The sequence below is a fragment of the Procambarus clarkii genome, chromosome 29 (assembly GCF_040958095.1).
Source record: "Procambarus clarkii isolate CNS0578487 chromosome 29, FALCON_Pclarkii_2.0, whole genome shotgun sequence".
Taxonomy (NCBI): domain Eukaryota; kingdom Metazoa; phylum Arthropoda; class Malacostraca; order Decapoda; family Cambaridae; genus Procambarus; species Procambarus clarkii.
In genome coordinates, this window is record NC_091178.1 from 15,665,011 (window position 1) to 15,685,515 (window position 20,505).

The 20,505-nt window shown below is 44.0% G+C and overlaps 1 protein-coding gene across 7 annotated transcripts in view; it reads right to left on the bottom strand.

The window, feature by feature from the left end:
• Positions 1-20,505, bottom strand: part of trr (trithorax-related) — a 104,999-nt gene that overhangs the window by 14,093 nt on the left and 70,401 nt on the right. For 4 of the 7 annotated variants that reach the window (XM_045753542.2, XM_069333534.1, XM_069333535.1 and 1 more), the window contains 2 exons: positions 14,910-15,102; positions 12,927-13,085 (listed from right to left, as the gene is read on the bottom strand). In XM_045753542.2, coding sequence (XP_045609498.2) covers positions 12,927-13,085; positions 14,910-15,102 — 352 coding nt within the window. The remainder of the gene's footprint in view (positions 1-12,926; positions 13,086-14,909; positions 15,103-20,505) is intronic. The other 3 variants (XM_069333537.1, XM_069333536.1, XM_069333533.1) reach the window with 1 other exon arrangement.

Sequence of the window (20,505 nt, forward strand, 5' to 3'; positions counted from 1 at the left end):
TTATTAATTTCTAAATTAATGAGAAAGCACAGTGTACTAAGTGAAAAGACTTATTGCACTTTTGCACTCATTTACACAAATACTGTTTTTAAAATAATGGTATATTATTATACTTGTATTAATGGTATTATTATACTTGTTTTTTGCCGCAATACTTTTTTTTGATATACGTAGAAATGTTAAGGCACTTTTTCCTGTTAGCTGTGGCCTCTAAGGGATCGAATCAGGGAGTTTTATACTCTCTTCCCTTTGTTTCTATAACTGTATACTACTATATGTCATTTTTTGTCCAAGTAAATGATCCTAAATGATTGCTTTAATGTACAGTAAAATAATAAAAAGTGCATAAAAATACATTTTTGTGAATTTTCATAACGGACGAAGTGTCACAGATGACGTCCACTCAAACTTGGTACACCTGAACACCAGAGGCAAGATAAGAATTTGCCTTGGTAATATAGCATGATCTAAATACCGAAACGCTGCACGTACTAGTGGCTTTACAAGACTGTAATTACCATATTATGTATCCTCACATTCCCAATGTACCTTCTTGTATATGCATAAATAAATAAATAAATAAATAAATAAATAAATAAATAAATAAATAAATAAATATTCACATATACAGGTAACAGGAAATATCAACTGACTTTTGATAGAGTGAGACTGTACATTCTGAATGCAGACCACATTTTGGTGCCAACAAATTTTATTACGGTATTGTTAAGACAATGTCTAAAAATTTATACAAAAGTTTTTATTAAAATGTATATATAAAAAAAAAAGTTCTATAATTAACAATAATAATATAATATTTGGTATAAAACCAGCGCTGAACGTAATGAAATGCCTCTTTTCTGGTAGAGACCGGGTTGGCTTCCTTGAAGCTGCAGTATTTTGCTGAGATGGCTTCCCACTACTGGGTCACATCAGTCGCAGGAGTCCTGTTTAGCCTACCAGGGATCACAGCCAAAACATGGCCTCTCTTACATAGGTACGACCATTATCATCCAACACATTCGTCTAATAGCACATCTCATTTTGACGTATATTTTACTCAAGGCCAAAAACTGACGTACAAAAACTGGTTGCTGCTGGAGGAAATTTTTGTAATGTCCCATTTTCTGTTTATGGGTCCTTGGGTTGGTTAGGTTTGGGCACTCTAGTACAACAAACAGTTTAGTGACATTGAGAATGGTTAGGAAGACCGGCTGAATCATTGGGAACGCATCCAGAATTTCAGCAATGCTTTGCAGAAAACTGCAAGGTTTGATTACTCTATAGAGCAAACAATTGATTCGCTCTAACCTAGCTCAAATTTGTTAGTACTGATAACTGCTACCAGGCAGCCCAGAGCCCCAGTCCACAGCTGGCTCAAATGATCAGTCCAGAGCTGATGGACAACAACAGACATACTAACAAAGTAGTAGCAAGGGAAGCAGAGCAGAGCAGAGCTTTCTGGAGCTCTACCAGAAAGAGAGGTTTCATTACACTGAATGCCGATTCAGTGCAATGATGAAAGGAGATAGGATCAACAAACAATGCATTCACCAAAGCAGTCCGTATGGCATGCAGGTAACAATGAATAGTTGCAATCAGACAAAACAAATGAAGTATTCCCAGCCCAAAAACCCAAGAACAAATAACCAAAGGATCTCTCCAGAAATCAAGTTCCTCATTCTTTACCAAAAAGGAGAAGGCTGCAGACTAAGAAACCGCCTGCCAGTGCCAAAAGAACAAAAGACTTGCTTCTAGACAAGACCATGAAGCTCCCCAACTTGACAAACAAATGTGAGGGATAATAAAACCAATGATTTGAAAAAGGTATCATGAACTGAAGGGGTGATATCACTGGACCAGGAGCTGGCAAAACAGCTTAAACATTGCTTCACAGTGCTGCAAAGAGGCAAACCATAGAAGGGCAGGTGCAAAAAACCAGCGTTGAATGTAATGAAACGCCATTTTCTGGGTGAGCCCCGGAGGCTCCCTGGAGCTTATCGGGCTAATGTGTGTTATGTTAGACCGGGACATTAGCTATGGAGTTCAGACCTACCAGGGACCAGCGCCAGAACCTGGCCCCTTCAGAGAGGTTTCAGGGAGCAATGGCCCTGGAAAACCCCATATGGTTGGGGGTTTTCCTTATCTGCCATCGACCGGGGTTAGGCACCCAGAAAGGTAGGCGTAACAAAACAAACCCCACATGGTAAAAAACTACAACAAAAACCGAACAGAGAGGTAGAAAACTCCCTACAATCCCAAGGAAAACAATCAAACAATCAATTTACTGCCGCGCCGGTCGTCCGCGCAGCCCTCCCCTCCCCGGGAGGGGGAGGGGGGGGCCCCGGACCTCACCGCGCCGGCTGCCGTCAGTTCGGAAACTAGGCTTCAACCAACGCGAAAAATCCCGCCGACCGGACGGGAGGGAGGGTAACCAGGGAGCCTCCGGGGCTCACCCAGAAAATGGCGTTTCATTACATTCAACGCTGGTTTTCTGGGGGGAGCCCCTACGGCTCCCTGGAGCTACATACCCAAAGAGAAGGAAAAATGGGACTTACCCGGGAGGCGGTGGCCACAAACTCCTCAACTCGAAGTCGAGACAACTGGCTGCAACCTGCGACCCAAAGCAACACAAGAACGACGAGGAGCAGGGACATTCACCAAATAACGGGCGGCCAGGACCCTGTTCGACTTCCAAAATCCACGCGCCCGAATATGAGCCCAAGACATATTACCAAACACGGCAGCCAAAGCCGCAAACTTCCTAACGTCATGGGCGCGAGGATAGACCGCAGGCTGGCTAGATTTAATAACCCTGCGGACAACCTGGGAGACCCGAGCCCTGGAACAGGGAACGAGGGAAACCGGATCAACCCAAAGCGCATCCCCAGCCACTCCGGCCGAAGCGCGCAGGTAACGGCGAAGTGCAGCAACAGGACACAACACATGATGCACCCCCGGCCGAACCAACCAAGCATCAATGACCCACGGACCCCTCCGGAAAGCAGCCGTCTCGTTCTTTGCCAGAAAGGACGGAGAAGGCTGCAAACGGACAAACCTACCCCCAGGACCAAAAGAGCAGTAACCCCTGCGCCGGAGGAGAGCATGAAGCTCCCCTACCCGGCCCCCAGAGGCCAATGCCAACAAAAACAAAGCCTTGGAAAAACAATCAGGAACCGAAGGGGCCACCACAAACCGAGGAGAGGAAAGATAGGAGAGCACCCTGTCCAAGGACCAGGACGGCTCAGGCGGCGCATGAGCAGGCCGGAGGTGAAACATAGCACGGGAAAGCTTACGAAACGGGGCGGACGTGACGTCCACCCCGAAAGCGAGCTGGAGCGGCTCCGCCAGCGCCGCACGATACGAGGCGACAGTATTAGGCATCAAATGACGGTCCTGAAAAAGCCAAGTAAGGAAGGACAAAACAACCCGATCCGAGAGAAAAGACAACCTACGAAGAGCCAGAAAATGGCGAAAGGAACGCCAGGAAACTTCATACTGTCGCCTAGACGAAGCTCTCAGGTGGGACACCATCAAAGAAGCCACCTGATCACCATAGAAATGGTGATACACCCGCGTCAAAAAGACCAGACGCGAAGAGCAGAGGAGAAGGTCGAACCAGCCCCGTACCGGATCGGGCCGACCTGCTGAAAGAGGCGGAGCCGCGGGAAACGTCCCGGGTTCGGGCACCGAGCCAGAAGCACCGGAAACCAAGGCTGGGCCGGCCACCAAGGGGCCACGAGGACTACTCTCCCCGGGAATGTCTCTAACCGAACCAGAACCCGAAGCAACAGCTGGACCGGAGGAAAAAGGTACAGGTAACCCCACCTCGACCAGTCCTGCCGAAAAGCATCCACCGCGAACGCCTCGCAGTCGGGGAAGGGCGTCACATATAGAGGGAGACGCCGGGACCACGCCGACGCGAAGAGGTCCACATCTGGGAGACCGTACGTCTGGCAGATCCAACGAAACGAGTCGTCGTCGACCGTCCATTCCGTGGACAGGGGAAGGAAGCGAGACAGACCGTCCGCCAGAACGTTGGACATTCCCCGGACGTGAACCGCACGGAGAGCCAAACCCCGAGAATCCAGCAGACGAACCACTCGAAGGGACCAACCCCAAAGAGCCAAGGACCGAAGAGAACCCCCGCGGTTCAGGCAATGAACCACCGGAGAACAGTCCGAATGGAGGCGAATGGTCGATCCCCGAGCGACCCGAACCCTCCGAAGCGCGAACCAGACAGCCGCGAACTCCCGAACCGTGCTGTGAGCCCGATGGAAGGACGGACCCCACCGTCCCTGGCCTGCCTGGTGAGCACTGGTCACAAAGCCCCAGCCGAGAGACGACGCGTCCGTGAACACATCGAGCGAGGGCTCGGGAAGGCGCCAAGGCACCGAACCCCGAAAAATCCGAAGAGGAAGACGGTGACGCAGCAACCGACATAAGACCCCCGGAGGGCGAACCCAACGATCGCGAGAGAGGCGGAAAGGACGTCCCCGAAGGAACCAAAACAGACGCCGAAGCCAAACCCGACCCGGCGGGTAGACTAGCATGGCGAAGTTCAGACTCCCGCACAACCGCTCGAGCAACCGCCGAGTGACCCGGGACCCTCTCAGAAACAGCAAACGGCGGTCCCGCAGCCGCCGCAACGCCACCGGAGGAAGAGACAAGGAAGCGGTCCGAGAATCCCAAACAAGACCCAGCCAGGTCCGAACCTGGGACGGAACCAGATGGGACTTCCTCCAGTTCACCAGGAACCCGAACCTGGCGAGCTGGGAAAGAACCAAATCCCTGGCGAGCAGACAAGCTGACCGACTTGGAGCCCACACCAGCCAGTCGTCGAGGTAGGCCAAAACCCGAATCCCTAGAAGACGCAGACGGGTCACCACAACTCGGGTCAGACGCGTGAAAACGCGAGGTGCCAGATTCAGGCCAAAAGGTAGGCATCGAAAACGGTAAGCGTGACGCCCTACCACGAAGCCTAACCAGTCCCTGAACCCCGGATGAATAGGAACGTGCCAATACGCGACCTTTAGGTCCAGGGACACCATCCAGGCACCCGGCTCCAACAGAAGCCGGACCTGAGACAGAGTAGTCATCCGAAAGGAGGGGCAAGGAATCCAGGGGTTCAGACGGGACAAGTCCAGAATGAACCTCAGATCCGCACAGTCCCGTTTCGGCACTGGAAACAGGCGGGAAACCCACCTGAGGGACGTAGTCGGTTCGACCACGCCCAAGCGCACCCACTCCAAGATGACTTGACGAAGCGCAGGAGAAGAGACCTGCCCTGTTAGCCCCGAACCCCCCAAAGGAGGACGAGTCGCCCAACGCCACCGCAGGCCGGATGACACGACCGAAAAGGCCCACAAATCGTGGGACCAAGCGTGGGCAAACAGAGCGAGCCTCCCCCCCATCGCCCCGTCAACGGGGCAAACTGCGAAAGGGCCGACGCCCCGCACGAGAACCCAACCGTCGAACAGGGCGAACACTGCGCCGCCCAGACGACGCTGGCCCCAAAGGGAACAACGGCTCAGAAACCGGCACCAAAGGCCCACCTCGACCAGCGGAAACCGAAACCCTGGCACGACCCCTCCGAAACTGCCGAGAACGACTGCTCCGGAGAATCAACAAGTCCGCCATAGGACGACAACTAGCCGAAGCCGCATGCAGAAACTGGGACACCGCAGACTCTGCAAACAGCAACGGACAAAAAGGAGACGAAAACCTAAGAGCCAGGGCCCAAGCGGAATCCAAAGAGAGGGCGAGCACAGCCTGACGGCACGCGAGGCGAGAAGCAAAAAACAGAGACACCGCTTCCTTCAGGATGGGCGCAAAGAGCTTCAACAGTGCAGCCGACGCCCTAGCTGCCGAAGAAAGCGCCCCGGACGAAGGCCCTTCAGCCAACGCTCCCACATCCTCCTCGAGCCAAGCAGAAGAGAGCTCGAGAAGGGAAAAGAAACGCAAGACCGAAGCCAAATGCCCACGGGAGCGCAACTCCTCCGCAACCAATGAAGCCGAAAGCTGAGGAACCTGCACGTGAAGCTGGAAAAGGCCAACATCCCGAGAAAGCACAGGAGCGAATAAGCACGCATTAAGGTGCTCAAACTCGCCCCCCAGGTAAACCTGCATAAAAGTAGCAGTCTCGCGCCAATCAAGCGTGCGGGTCCGACAGAACCCATGCCACGCCCCCAACGAAAAGAAAGGGCAGTCTGCTAGCCAGGAAGACCCCGGAACCTCCAAACGTACCCAAAAACGGGAAGAAGAACCGAACTCAAACGAGGACGGATCCATTGGGGAGGCATAACCCGGGTCTCGCAAGAGGTATGCAGCAAGAGCTTCCCGAGCTACCTTCGCGGAGAGACGGGAAGTAGCAAACCCCTGGAAAGACGGAGCCGAGGTACCCAAAGGCGCCCGGAACCGAACACGGGGAGGAGCCGAACCCAAATCATACTCATACAGGGAGGGAGGATAAGAAAACCCCTCCCCCTGCAACAATAAACCCCGTGGGGAAGGCAAAAGCACCCAAGCGGGGTCACAGGGGGCCCAAGGCCCCCAGGCCGACTCCTCCCCAGCCCCAGGATCCCTTACGTCGGGACCCGGGGCAGAGCCGTCCTCCAAACCCTCTACCCCTGAAGGAAAGGTAGAGTCCAAGGGAAAGGCAGACAAGGGGGCCTGCTGGTGGGACCCAGAAGCCTCGGCAGGAGGAACCGGCTCAAATGCCTCCGTCCCCGACCCGGATGGGGCAGCCCCCGAAGCAGCCCGAGTCTCTCCACCAACTAAATCCTGTGCCAAGGCCGAAAGCCGCATACGTTTCGGAGCCGGACACAGGGGGGGAGGTGCAGGAAGAACCACAGGGGAAGGACCAGAGGGCGTTGGAGTCAAAGCCATAGCAATCAACGCCCCCAGGTCAGGGTCCCTAAAGCCAAAACGGGGCAGCCTCGGGGCATCCAGGCGGGAAACCGACCTAGCGCGTTGCAATAACCTAAATCTAACATGCAACGCTGATGCTGCCTGTACTCTAATAGGAACATCCTCAGAGTAAAACCTGAGCACAAGCAGAGAACAGGACTCGCAAGACTCCGGGTCAAAGGTGTCATTGACCCAACAGGCAGCATGACGGAGGCAAAACAGGTGACTGTCACCCTGAGACAAGGGCACACTGCAACCTTCAAACCCGCACAAGGCAGGCTGGAACTCGGGAGACGCCTCCATGGGTCCCCGAGCCCCGACAGGGGTTTCCAGGGCCCGTAGGGTAGCAACTACGGGAAGCCCGGGCAAGGTGTTGCTAACCGGTTAAGAAACCCAAACAAAACACGGGTAAATGATAATACTGAAAACCCCTGGGACGTGTACAAGCACGGGGGCCTAGCAGAGGACCACCAAAACAATACCAGGGGAACTATGGGCCCACGAAGCAGCACCTCCACCAGGCAACCAAAAACAAAACAAAAGAAAAACCCCGCAAAAGTACACCGTCCCCAGATCAACAGGAACCGGTCGCCGCTTAGGCAGCAGGCCGCGCAACACCTTGACGCCCTAACCAGCACAAAACCACTCCCTACCCAAGGCCAAACAAGGGCCCCAAGCCCCAGCTGGCCCCAAGGGCGAGGCAAATGCCGAGCAGCAAAAACCTCTACGGGAGCGGTTCCCGAACGCCCCAGAGAAGATAACCCTGACACGCAAGGGCAGTACTCACAGGGCGCCTAGGGAAGGAAGCCCTAGGCGCATGCAGCCCCGGCACTGATGAAGTACTCCTGGCCACCGCACACCACAACAACAGCAGAGAACGCCACACGAGGCAAACACCGCCAAGGAATTTGAGGCCAGAGAAGCGTCTATCCCGGTTGACACTAGCTTGCGAACTGACGGCAGCCGGCGCGGTGAGGTCCGGGGCCCCCCCCCTCCCCCTCCCGGGGAGGGGAGGGCTGCGCGGACAACCGGCGCGGCAGTAAATTGATTGTTTGATTGTTTTCCTTGGGATTGTAGGGAGTTTTCTACCTCTCTGTTCGGTTTTTGTTGTAGTTTTTTACCATGTGGGGTTTGTTTTGTTACGCCTACCTTTCTGGGTGCCTAACCCCGGTCGATGGCAGATACGGAAAACCCCCAACCATATGGGGTTTTCAAGGGACATTGCTCCCTGAAACCTCTCTGAAGGGGCCAGGTTCTGGCGCTGGTCCCTGGTAGGTCTGAACTCCATAGCTAATGTCCCGGTCTAACATAACACACATTAGCCCGATAAGCTCCAGGGAGCCGTAGGGGCTCCCCCCAGAAAAGCCTGCGCAGAAGCTCCCATCCCCCATACCTGAGAACAAAACCAACTATAAAAGGCAAAGACAGGAGAAAATGTAAAGTCCTGAGAATTGTACTACAATGGAAGTCTACCCTGACAAATCACAGGCAAGACCCAGCCTGGGGAAATGCCTCCAAGAAACACTTCTCTGCAACAGAACCTGACTGAGGGATGAAAGGCCATAGCAGAAAGTACTCTAGAAACACCTTAACCTTAAGAAAAGAAAAGAAAAACCTAAAGAAAAAGACCAGTATTGAATGTAATGAAATGCCTCTTTCTAGATAAGCCCAGGAGGCTTTCAGAAGCTTTGTGACCCATTTGTATTGAGCAATCTCAGCAAGATAGATTTAGCAAGTCACCGAAGGCTAAAAGGGGTTAGAGACCACTCACGCCTCGGAACACGGCCTCTCAACATGTTGTGACAATACGGAGTAGCCAACTTCTCAAATTCATATGACAGAGTACAGGGAAGACGGAACACCATGAGCATAGCTCTCATCCTGTAACTACACTTAGGTAATTATGTGATGCAAACCCAATCCCGAAATGATGCTCAATCAAATGGGCCCCTACAGGACAGTCCTAATGATAGCAAACACTGATCTAGAAATAGTTGGAACCCAAAAGACTGAGGACTCAATGAGCAGTCCAAACTGCTGGAAAATTAGGAGTACAGAATGTTGACGTGGGAAACCGGCAGCTCTCAGTGGTGCTGCTGCCACCTGGTGGTGGCCAGCTGTAACTAGGGGGGGATTTGTCTTAACTGCTAGAAAAATCATTTGCAGAGTTTGATGGGTTGTTTCCTCATTTTCTGTGATCCTTGCAGTTGTCTGTTTTGCTTTGCTGGCTTTCTGGATATTTCTTTGGTGAGGGTGTTCTTCAGATTCCCTGCTTCCTGCACCTCTATGATGGGGAAGGCCCATTTTCAGGCTCTGGTCTCTGTTAGGCTATTAAGGACTTCTAGGGCTGATATGACTCATGTGTTGGGCCATATCAGTGTGGCTAGCCATAAGGAGCCACTATTCAGCCCCCTCCAGCTTGTTTTTTATTTTTATTTTTACCAAACTTTCTGGAGAACAGGCTGGCTTTCTTTATGTAGTGGTCGCAGAATACAGTTACAGTACTCCATAATATGTACAGTTCGATACTAAAATCAGGCTTTTGGGTGAGAGAGATCAGGTGGAGAGGAACTGAGCAGGGCAGCGGGCAGAATATTGGGTTACCGGGTGTGAGGGATCGGGTGGGCAGGATATCGGGTTGCTGGGTGGGACGGATCGGGTGGGTAGGATATTGGGTTGGCAGATGAGAGGGATCATCCAGTAAGGGAGGAGGGATCAGGGATCTGTCTGGTGGCCATGAGTGATTGGATGGGTAGAAATGAAGGATCTAAGAATCAAGCTAGTTGGTGGGATGAATGGGGCAAATGGGCAGGAGGAATTTCAGGAATTGGGCAGACGGGCAGGATTGATTTTTGGGATTGGGCAGGCAGGAGGGCAGGCAGGATTGAACGGACAGGAAAGTTTGGGCTGGTCAAATCGGGCAGGAGGAATTGGGCAGGCAGGTTTCCATTAATCCAACTGCCACAAGCAATTCTGCCTCCTTCCACACATGCTCCTTCTCCGTCCTCCTCCTCCTCCTCACACACGCACACACACAAACACACTACTTTAGCTTTCGTCCCCTCTCACACACTGCGCCGGCCTCCTCTCCCCCATCCCACACACACACACTTCTGCATCTCTCCCCATACAGTCCTCCTGGATTCTCCCGCATACACACTCCTCCTGCCTCCTCCATACACACCACCCCTCTTTCTGTCTCCTCCCACACACACACACTTCACACACACACTTCCCACAGACACTCCTCCTCCTATGTATTGTAATGATGCATATTGCATTATTACAATAAGAGCACACGTTACTGAATTATGCATCATCAGAATGCATGTTAAATAATCACAACTGTCCCAATCACCATATCTTACATACTATACATCAACATAAACATTCATCACTGTAATATACATCACTGACATTGACAAAAATATATAAAGCAATATCATCAAATTTGTAGATGATACCAAGATTTTCAGAAAGGTGGCAGCCAAAAGAGAGCATTACTGTACTGTCATGCAAAATTATTTATACAAACTTAACAAATAGTCTCAAAAGACGGGCAAATGCTCTTTTATATAGAAAAATGCTTCTCTACATGTCGAATACAAGAATGTGCCTCAGTTATCCTACTGAAAATATTGCCTTGCTATCTGTGGAAAAGAGAAGGACCTTCACAAAACAAGTCACCAATCTTTGAAAGCAGCACAACAGCTTGGAGCAGGATAAAAAAGTCAACCAAACTCTAGGAATCATCCAACGTACCTTAAAAATAATGACAAGATGACGCTCATTCAGCTTTACAAATCCCGTGTGCGTCCCCACCTTGAGTACTGTATTCAAGCATGGAGACCACACCTACAGAGAGACATTACATCACTGGAAAAAGTTCAATACAGGGTGACAAAAATCATCCCAGAACTAAGTCAACTTGAATACCAGGATAGGGTAAGGGTCATAGGACTGACAGCTTTTTACAAAATGCACAACAGGGCAGATCTCAGAGAAACAACTTACTGTAGTACCAAAAATTACCGAACAAGTGTGGTTACTTTAACTCCAACCACTATTCAAAATGTTCAATGTGACAAATAGGAGAGGCTACAGATGAAAACTTCTCGATAAAAAGAGCACAACACACACAACAGGAAAAACATTTACTCCTTGAGAGTAATAACCCTTCAAAACAGCATATTTATTTTAACAACATAAGAACTGAGAAACATGCAGGTCTAATAACCCTTATAAGGCAGCAGTTCCTATTTATACCCCCCTCAATCTCATTCATTCATTTATATATTTATGAATGAATGTGCTTGTGTAATTACCTAAGTATAGTTACAGGATGAGAGCTATGCTCGTGATGTCCCGTCTTCCCAGCACTCTTTTCATCATATGATGCTTTGAAACTACTGTACTAACGGTTTTGGCCTCCACCACCTTCCCACTTAACTTGTTCCAACTGTCTATCACTCAGTTTAAAAAAGTGATTTTTTTTTATTTCTTTTGTAGTTTTGTTTAGTTAGCTTAAGTCTATGATCTCTTGTTCTTGAAGTTCCAGGTCTCATGAATTCTTCCTTATAAATTTTGTTGATTCCCCTTATTATTTTGTATGCAATGATCATATCACATTTTTTATGTTCTATTTTCAAGTTTTGGCACATTTAATGCTTCTAACCTCTCCTCAAACTTCTTGTCTTTCATTTTCGGAAGTCATTTAGTTGCATATCTTTGCATTTTTTCCAGTTTGTTGATGTGCTTCTTAAGATATGGTCACCATACAAAATGGGGCATATTCCAACTTTGGTCTCACAAAAGTTATGAACAATTTCTTTAATATTTTGCCATCCATGTATTTAAAAGTAATTCTGAAATTGTAAAGCAATACATAGGCTTCTCGCACAATGTTCTTCTTGTGGTCCTCAGATGGTGTGGGTGTATATGTGTGTGGGGAGTTTGTGATGTGTGTGTGTGGGGGGGGGGAGTTTAGGATGTGTGTGTGTGTGTCGGGGAGGATATGACCCTGAAAATGACTGCCAAATCATTTAACAACCAGGTACCCATTCACTGCTGGGTGAACAGAGGTTACAGTTAAGGATTGGCGCCCACTAAATCCTCCCCGGCCAAGATACGAACCCTGGCCTTATGAACATACAAACTTCGTAATAGGATACGAAGCACTGGGCGAGTGTTTTACCACTGCACCACGGGGACTGCTAAAGACGGGGTAATATTATTCAATAGTGTGAAATTTGAGTAATTTATATAACTAAATGTGTGGAACATCGCTATGCTAAAAAAATGGTGCTCATATCAAGTGACAGTTTATATTACATTCTCAGATCAATAAAAACTTGTGTTTGCTGTTATTACACTATATCCACCATCAGCCTAGCACCCCGGCGGGTCAGTGGGGAGGGGGCTGTGGCAAATACATTTTCCAAACAATTTGTTAAGAGTGATAATTATATTAATTTGTACAATTCAAACATGATTGTTTGAATTGTACAAATTCAGGGTTTGAAGTTCCAACTACCTTATATATATATATTCATCAACATCCCAACTGTATCAAATATGAGTGAATAAAGTTTTGTCTTCCCTTCTTTATATTTGGCTGTGGGTCCACGGCAAACGTACTTGCATGTATAGATTGAATTGCTAGAAGAGATATTTAATTGTTGCTCGGAGACCAAATACACTTCATATATCTGGAAGTATTTTGTGGACTAGGATAAGAGAGCATAAAAGTCTAAGACTCACCTTGATAAATCAGCTGTAATTAATAATGAACTACATTAACACTTTTGGTGAAACTTATTTTAATCTCCTCAATGATTTTAAATTTAATATAAGCAAAAGAAGACAAATAGGCTACATGTATTTGGTCTGCCTCTTATGCCAAGGTGCTGGAGATAGAAGCATACAAACCTAGATCACAAACCGTAACTGTCACACAATAAAGAGATTAATATTTGTATCATATTTTATATAGTACAATTAGGAACACACACACTTACCAGGATGCATGCCAGGATCACCTTGAGGTCGCACTGGGCGCGTCATGGGTTGGACTGGTCCTGGTACTTGGGTTGTCTGGGTGGAGACTGGAGGTGGAGGACCCACAATACGCTGGTATGGCTGCCGTACACCACCACCGCTATTCAGTATTTGGCCTCCTATTGCACAAAACACTATTAATCCTTCCAATAAAATTTAATATAATTTTTGAACATAGTACACACTATCATAGTGAACAAGCACCACTACACTTGAAACGAATCCTCTGCAGCAGCACCCATTACAAAAAAACCAGCGTTGAATGTAATGAAAAACCAGTTTCAGGGTGAGCCCCAGAGGCTCCCTGAAGCTATCTTACTGATCAAGTGCCATACTATTTGAGTGTCATCAGTCGCAGAGTTCTTCGTAACCCTACCAGGGATTACGAACCAGAACCTGACCCCCTCAGAGAGGCCCAAGAACACTTTACAACAAAACTGAAGTGAAGGGCTCCACCAACTGATCTGTGATCTCCCTAGTGCTGCCTCCTGGCAATTAGTTGCTACTAGCAAATGAATGACCTAACTGCTGGGTGCCTCATTTTCTGAGTTTTTAGATCTGCCTTGCTGTTGTCTTTTTTGTTTAGCTGTACCTTTCTGGTGGCTGAGTTCTTGGTGAGCGTGATCAAGGAGCCTCAGCTCTTGGTGTCTGTGAGGTGGCAAAGTTTTGGCCACTGGTTCCTGGTAGGCTTTTAACGACTTGCGAGGGTGCAACAGGGAGCTGCCATAGGGATCTTTCAGAAAAATCCTACAAATATTTTATAATTACAGTAGTTATCTGAAAATTTTGAGTATCTATACATACTGAAATCTTAAATTTATTACACAAAGAGTAATCACACTATCATCATGCATCAATGAGCAAATCCATAGGAGCCGTGATGAAGGTTCTAACCTATTTGCTGGGTATTCCAGGCACACACACTCTAGACAACTATACCATGACATGATCAAAAGGATTACAACCTGGGGTACTACTGCACCCTCAGAGGTAGAACATTCCTAGATGACAGAGCCAGAGTGCATGGGGGGGAATTGTGTGCAACTCTGGTTTGGTTTCAGTTGAAGCCTCAGGAATCCTAAAGGGTGCAGTAGTACCCAAGGTTGCAATCCTTTTAACCATGTCATGGTATAGTTGTCTAGAGCATGTGCCCGGGAACACCCAGCGCATAGGTTCGAACCCTCATCATGGCTCCTACGGATTTGTTCTTTTAATTTATTTTTTCTAGCTATCCATGATGATTATATTGCTACCAAGAGGGCAATTCTTTATCAGCAAACTAGCCTACTATAAATTATCTACTATGTTTAAAGTGTTTAACAGAGTATGCCACATCCTGAAACTATTATTTTCTCAATGCTAGCACCTGAATGCATAAAATAATATTTGCATTAAATAAAAAATAAAAGTTTTATTTTTAAACCTGTGGGAGCTTTTTAAAATTAATGAGGTAACTAAATTAATAAAACAACCAAACGATTTCTCACATTCAGAGTAATGAGACAATGTCAGGCCACGGAGGAAAATGAAACAGGAATTTCCTTAAGTACTTTCGTATATTAAATACATCTTCAGAAGGAATACCCTACATCTTCCTTCTGAAGATGTATTTAATATACGAAAGTGCTTAAGGAAATTCCTGTTTCATTTTCCTCCGTGGTCTGACATTGTCACATTCTTAATCACGTGTTTATTTTCGTTTCTTAATCACGTGTTTATTTTCGTGATATACACACATTCAGAGTAATGAATAGTGATAGTACATTACAAATGTACCAAAATCTAATATGGAACCATACCAAAATATATTAACAACCCTTGCATTTCCAAAGTATCTACTGTACTGAAAATAGGAAGCAATATACTATAGTATAAATTATGAAGAATTCATAATATTTTATCTAATCTTGGAAACACAAATAAAAAAATATGAATTATCGTACCAGATATTGGTGGTAAGCCAACTGAAGGGTTTCCAACGGAGAGAACATCAGCTTTGAGTTTCTCATAATCTACGTCACTGAGGTTTAGGTCAGCTGGCCCTAAGGTTTCTTGTTGGTGATGGTTGGCCTTCTGCTGCTTCATCTGCTCTTGCTTTTCTTGTTCCAACAAATCTTCTATTAGCAAGGGCTGTTCCTGCCACAAGAGGAGAGGGGTGAGAAGCTGAACTATAGGCTTCAGAGAAGCCCAAAATCACCTATTAAATTATGAGAATTCTCATTAATTCAGTGAGAAACTGAAATATAATTTATCTGGTTAAAGGTGATTACATATTCACAATAATTCAAACTTGTGCAAACAGCAAATTCCCAGGAATTTAACATTTTAACCCCTTCCATGTGCAGTCAATTCATACACAAATCACAAGAGCTCCACACCCTACAAACATGTTTTCTATAGAAGAAATTAAATTTTCACCCATGTTAATCTTGTTAAATGTGTCTCTTCAATGTACATAGCCGATACAAATTATGGAGATATACATTTTATGCACTATAAAAAAATAGCTTCCTTTAATTAATTTTGTTTTAAATAACTTAGCTTTCTCCAAACCCATAGATATTGAACTATTTTTAAATATGCAATTTAATACAAGTCTATTTAACTTATATGCAAATCTTTTCACTATATCCAAAAATATTAAGGACTAATTTAATGGACCTGTTCTAGCACTTTCATTTTAATTAAAATTTAAAGGAAACTCTGGAATTCTATATACTGTACTGTGCAGTGAAACCTGTTAAACCCGACCTTGAGTTACCCAACTTTAGTTTGCTAGTCAACACTCCATTCAAACATGCAAGATCACGAGTTATACGAGTTCAGCCATGGGTGAGGTACAAAGTTGTTTGTTTTAATTTGTGTAGTTTGCAATTTCTTATGCAGTGGGGACAAAGGTTTTTTTTTAGAATCACTTCTAACATGCAACATGCATGCTTACTCCTTGCTTAGTGCCTTGTGCATAATAGCACCATTATAAGGCGTCCAAAATTCTAGGCTTAAAAACAAATTTAAAATGCACGCCTTGGGCAATTATCTCACTATGTTGTAACTAAACCTTAGGAGCCAATGAGGGAATACAATGTATAAAATTCCAAGAATGATGAAACTAAATAAACAATGTTTATAGGCCCTAAGGGTGTACAGTATTACATATATACACCCCCCAAAAAGGGAAAAAGTGTTGAACAAAGAATGCTTTTGTGGACAGAATTGCAAATGGAATTACAGTAGCAGGATCACATATAAATGCTGACTCCAGAGAATTTCTAGTTGAATTTCATATTAATGGGTAAAAACTGATTTTTGGTACAGTATTTGGATTTTGACTTGTCGGGACTTAGGGAAAATACTGTAGGGATTTTGGCAACAAGGACTATGGCTGTTGGGATTATAGCTGTCAGGATTATTACCCAAACTTGGGATATCAGTCAATGTCAGAGACAATTTTAATATTAGTGTTAAACAAGAATTTAAAACTAAAACAAATACAGAAACAACTTTGATGAAATTAACTCAATATACCAAAAAAAATTAATAGTAGGAATATTTAAGCCACCAAAATTAAATAGTATAGTATACAAGGCAGGTATATCTAGGTCAAAATATTTAGAAATAGGTGTAACTTCTATACTGTACAATAGGTAACTTCAAATGTAGTCAAATTAACTGAACAAATAAAATGAAAGATGTTAAGGGAGAATTTCTTCTGGAATTAGTTGATAACTGTTGTCTTAGAGAATATATCATGGAATAAATACAGGGGGATAAAAATACTTAGTGCTGTCAAAATGTATTATATGATACAAATGATAACTGTAAGGATCATGACAACCACTGTAATAATATCAACAACTGCAAGGATCATGACAACTACTGTAATGATCATGATAAGCACTGTAATGATATCAACAACTGTAAGGATCATGACAACCATTGTAATGATATCAACCAATATAATGATAACGACAACCACTGTAATGATATCAACCACTGTAATGATAATATTAAAGCAGCAAATTTGCACCAATACAGAACATAACCTTGATACAACCCTGACATGCATGATTTGCTTGTTAAGTTATAATAACATATACAAGAGACGCCTGAAATACAGTACAGTATATAGAGTACAACAGATAATACACAACATATTATCAGCTTGTGCAGCGACCTGGATAACAGTGGTTTTCGTGTTCAGTGTGCATATTGTTCCTAACATTAATACGGTACAATGAAAATCTGCCAACCTATTTTTTCTTATGTTCATATCTTGAGATATCTTGAGGTTATCTTGAGATGATTTCAGGGCTTAGTGTCCCCAAGGCCCGGTCCTCGTCCAGGCCTCCACCCCCAGGAAGCAGCCCGTGACAGCTAACTCCCAGGTACCTATTTACTGCTAGGTAACAGGGGCATCAGGGTGAAAGAAACCCTGCCCGTTGTTTCTCGCCGGCGCCCGGGATCGAACCCGGGGGCCACAGGATCACGCGTCCAGTGTTCTGTCCGCTCAGCCGCCGGCTCCCTTCATTATTCCATTTTCCACATGAAAAATGCCAAACAAAACAGCAGCTTTGTTGTATATTAGAACATCTTTCAAAATACTGTATTGTAGTTTACATCTGAACTTTTGTAAGTTTGACTTATATCTCTAACCAGAATGGCCTTCTATTTTCCTCTTTCATTTATATATTCTGTATATATAAATTATTTTCACATTTATCTTTTCTATATATCCACATAATATTCTTTATTAGCCAGCTAGCTGTCACTCAAATACTTTCCATAACTTTGTTAATTTATTACATCATTCACTTCCTTTCACTTTCATACTCTTAATAAAACCAAACTAAAATACCTGTAATTAACTTATTGTTGCATTACAGTCCTAACTTTAACGTCTAAGTGTATTTCCAGTTGCACTTCCAATATATATAAACTTTCGCGAGCTAAATACTAATAAACAAAAATAAAAAATAAAATTTTTAATTTGTTGAGTATTTTTCTATAGTTACTATTCATCCCATCATCCTGTTTAGTTAGTACTTATAGTACTATAGCCCATCTATAGTATATAGTATAGTATATACTATATAGTCTCTTTTATATAGTACTGTATATACTATATATACTATATATGTACTATATATGTACTATATGTACTATACAGTATAATTAAGCCCATCATCTTCTTTAGTTAGTACTTATAGTAACGATGAGAACCATAGTACACATATGACGTAATGGACAATTAGAAAGTGGAAATTGTTACTATTGAATTTGGACAAACTGGGAAAGGTTTTGCATTGATGTTACAAAGACAACCTAAACTAACCTAACCTTCCTAGGCCTAATACATGCTATATGAGGCCTAATATAGTACATATATATGTGCTATACTCGGACTATAAAGTGAATAGCACCAAATTCTACTATCTAATTGCCCTTAACGTCAATGTTTGTACCGTGGTGCGCATAGTTACAAAATGTACTATCTAAACAGGTGGAGGGTCGCATTATTTTATCTGCCACTGTACCAGCATTTGTCCTGCTTACCTAATTGTAGCTCAACAACTATATGATCTTTGCTACACAATTCATACATTAATATGAATACTTTTTGGTATACAGTACAATCCATACATCAATATGAAGAACTTTGCTATAAAATGCTTTTATATATAATGAAAAGAAATTACATTCCTCTGTATTCTTGTTCAACTTATATCTAGCTCCTAGTTAACTCAAAGGAAATTGTAAAATTCAAGAATCTTTACAATTCATAAATCATGCAGTTAAGTGTATTAAAACCATAATTAAGAATAATTAATATTCAAACTACCATTACAACACTACTAAAAAATGCACTTCAACGCTGCACCAAACAGTATCCGAGTAAGGTCTCTCAGCTTTTGAGACACAAACACGTTACACACGACTACTCATGGAAGAGGCTATAATAAAAACCAACAGTAAGCAAATAAATTGCTGAAAGTGGCCAATCCATAAACAAAATAAGTACTAAGACAAATTTTCACATTGACTTTCCCCCCATCAAGTCAAAAGTGTCAACCCTCAAACCAGACAGTTAGTACATTTGAGGTTAAATGCTTCTAAAATAATCAACTTTGCACTAAAACCAAGACTACTTTGACCACACTGTGTTGGAGACTTTGCATGATACCACAAGGGACTCAGGAGTCAAAAAATTCATGTATAGATCTTTCAATTCCAAATAATCAATGGAAAACACTTTTAATTATTTTGTATATGATTAAGAAATATTTTATTTATCACTGTAATACAATTCAAAATTAAACTTTAAGTGCACAAAACTTATTAAAACAAGCTATTTAATTATTCAAATTAAATAGAAACTGGAAATGGCACTTACCTTGCATGGAATCTACCATGTAAAACTTATATTCAAGAAGTTTCTTATTAAAATTAGTAATAAATTGTAATTCATATTAAAATATCTTCAGGGTTTTAGAGTCCATTTTTCTTGAAATTGGAATAATATAGCCTTTAATGCTTTTATTTCTACTACTACTACTGTTGTACATATATATAACAAGCCTTTAAAGCAGAGAGTTTGAACATGAGGCTATGCTGTACTGCACATGAAAAATAAATATAAAATTTTGAATAAAGTAATGGACTCTAAGCAAAATATACAGTTATACATATATGCAAATGCCTATCAGAAAATGCACAATGTAGGTTTAAAAGTTAACAATCCTAATAAGTATGCATTCTTTTAGGCATGAAAATTAGTTTAAATAACCAGGCAAAATGCTGTAAATAAAAAAGAAAAAAACCATCAAGCTACACATCCCAGAAGCATGAAGCAACACGTGAACAAGTGAGGGAATACTAACATCTCAACAAAAATAAAAGTTCAGTTTCAAGTTAAAACAGTTATTAGCTTCAGTTGTGCTATAGTCCTTCCAGGTTAGGATGATGAGCATTCCCTCACATTATATATAAAAGCATCACAGGGGGCATAAAAAGTACACAAGGATCCTAGAAAGAAGGAATTTGGCTACTGTACAGTATGGAAACCTGATAAACGTTTGGGTGATAAAGACAGCACAAGAAATCTAGTACAGTACCATACAATGGAACCCCCACTCAAACAGGTTGATCTGTTCTGAACACCCACCACTGTAAAAGGGATTTTCTTTGCATCCGAAATTTGCTGTTTAGCACCAACATTTATTATTTTGTTTTAAATGCTGTAGTTCAAAATACAGTAGAACATATTTTTGTGCATAGTATGATACCAAAATCACTTAGAAAAATAATTTTTAAAGTAGAAAAAATATTTGCTGACTTTTTAGCACCATTTTAGTCAGTGAAATATGTGGACCCGCTCGAATGAAACTTGTCTGATATATTTGAAGGGTGCAGCACCCTGCAGCATTTGCCGGGTCCCTGGGCCCCCTGCAGTTGGTCAGTTGCCCTGACTCTGCCTACAATCTGCTGTTGCCAGGAAGGTTCTTGCCTAAGGAAGCAATTAAGTACCATAGTTCACATAGA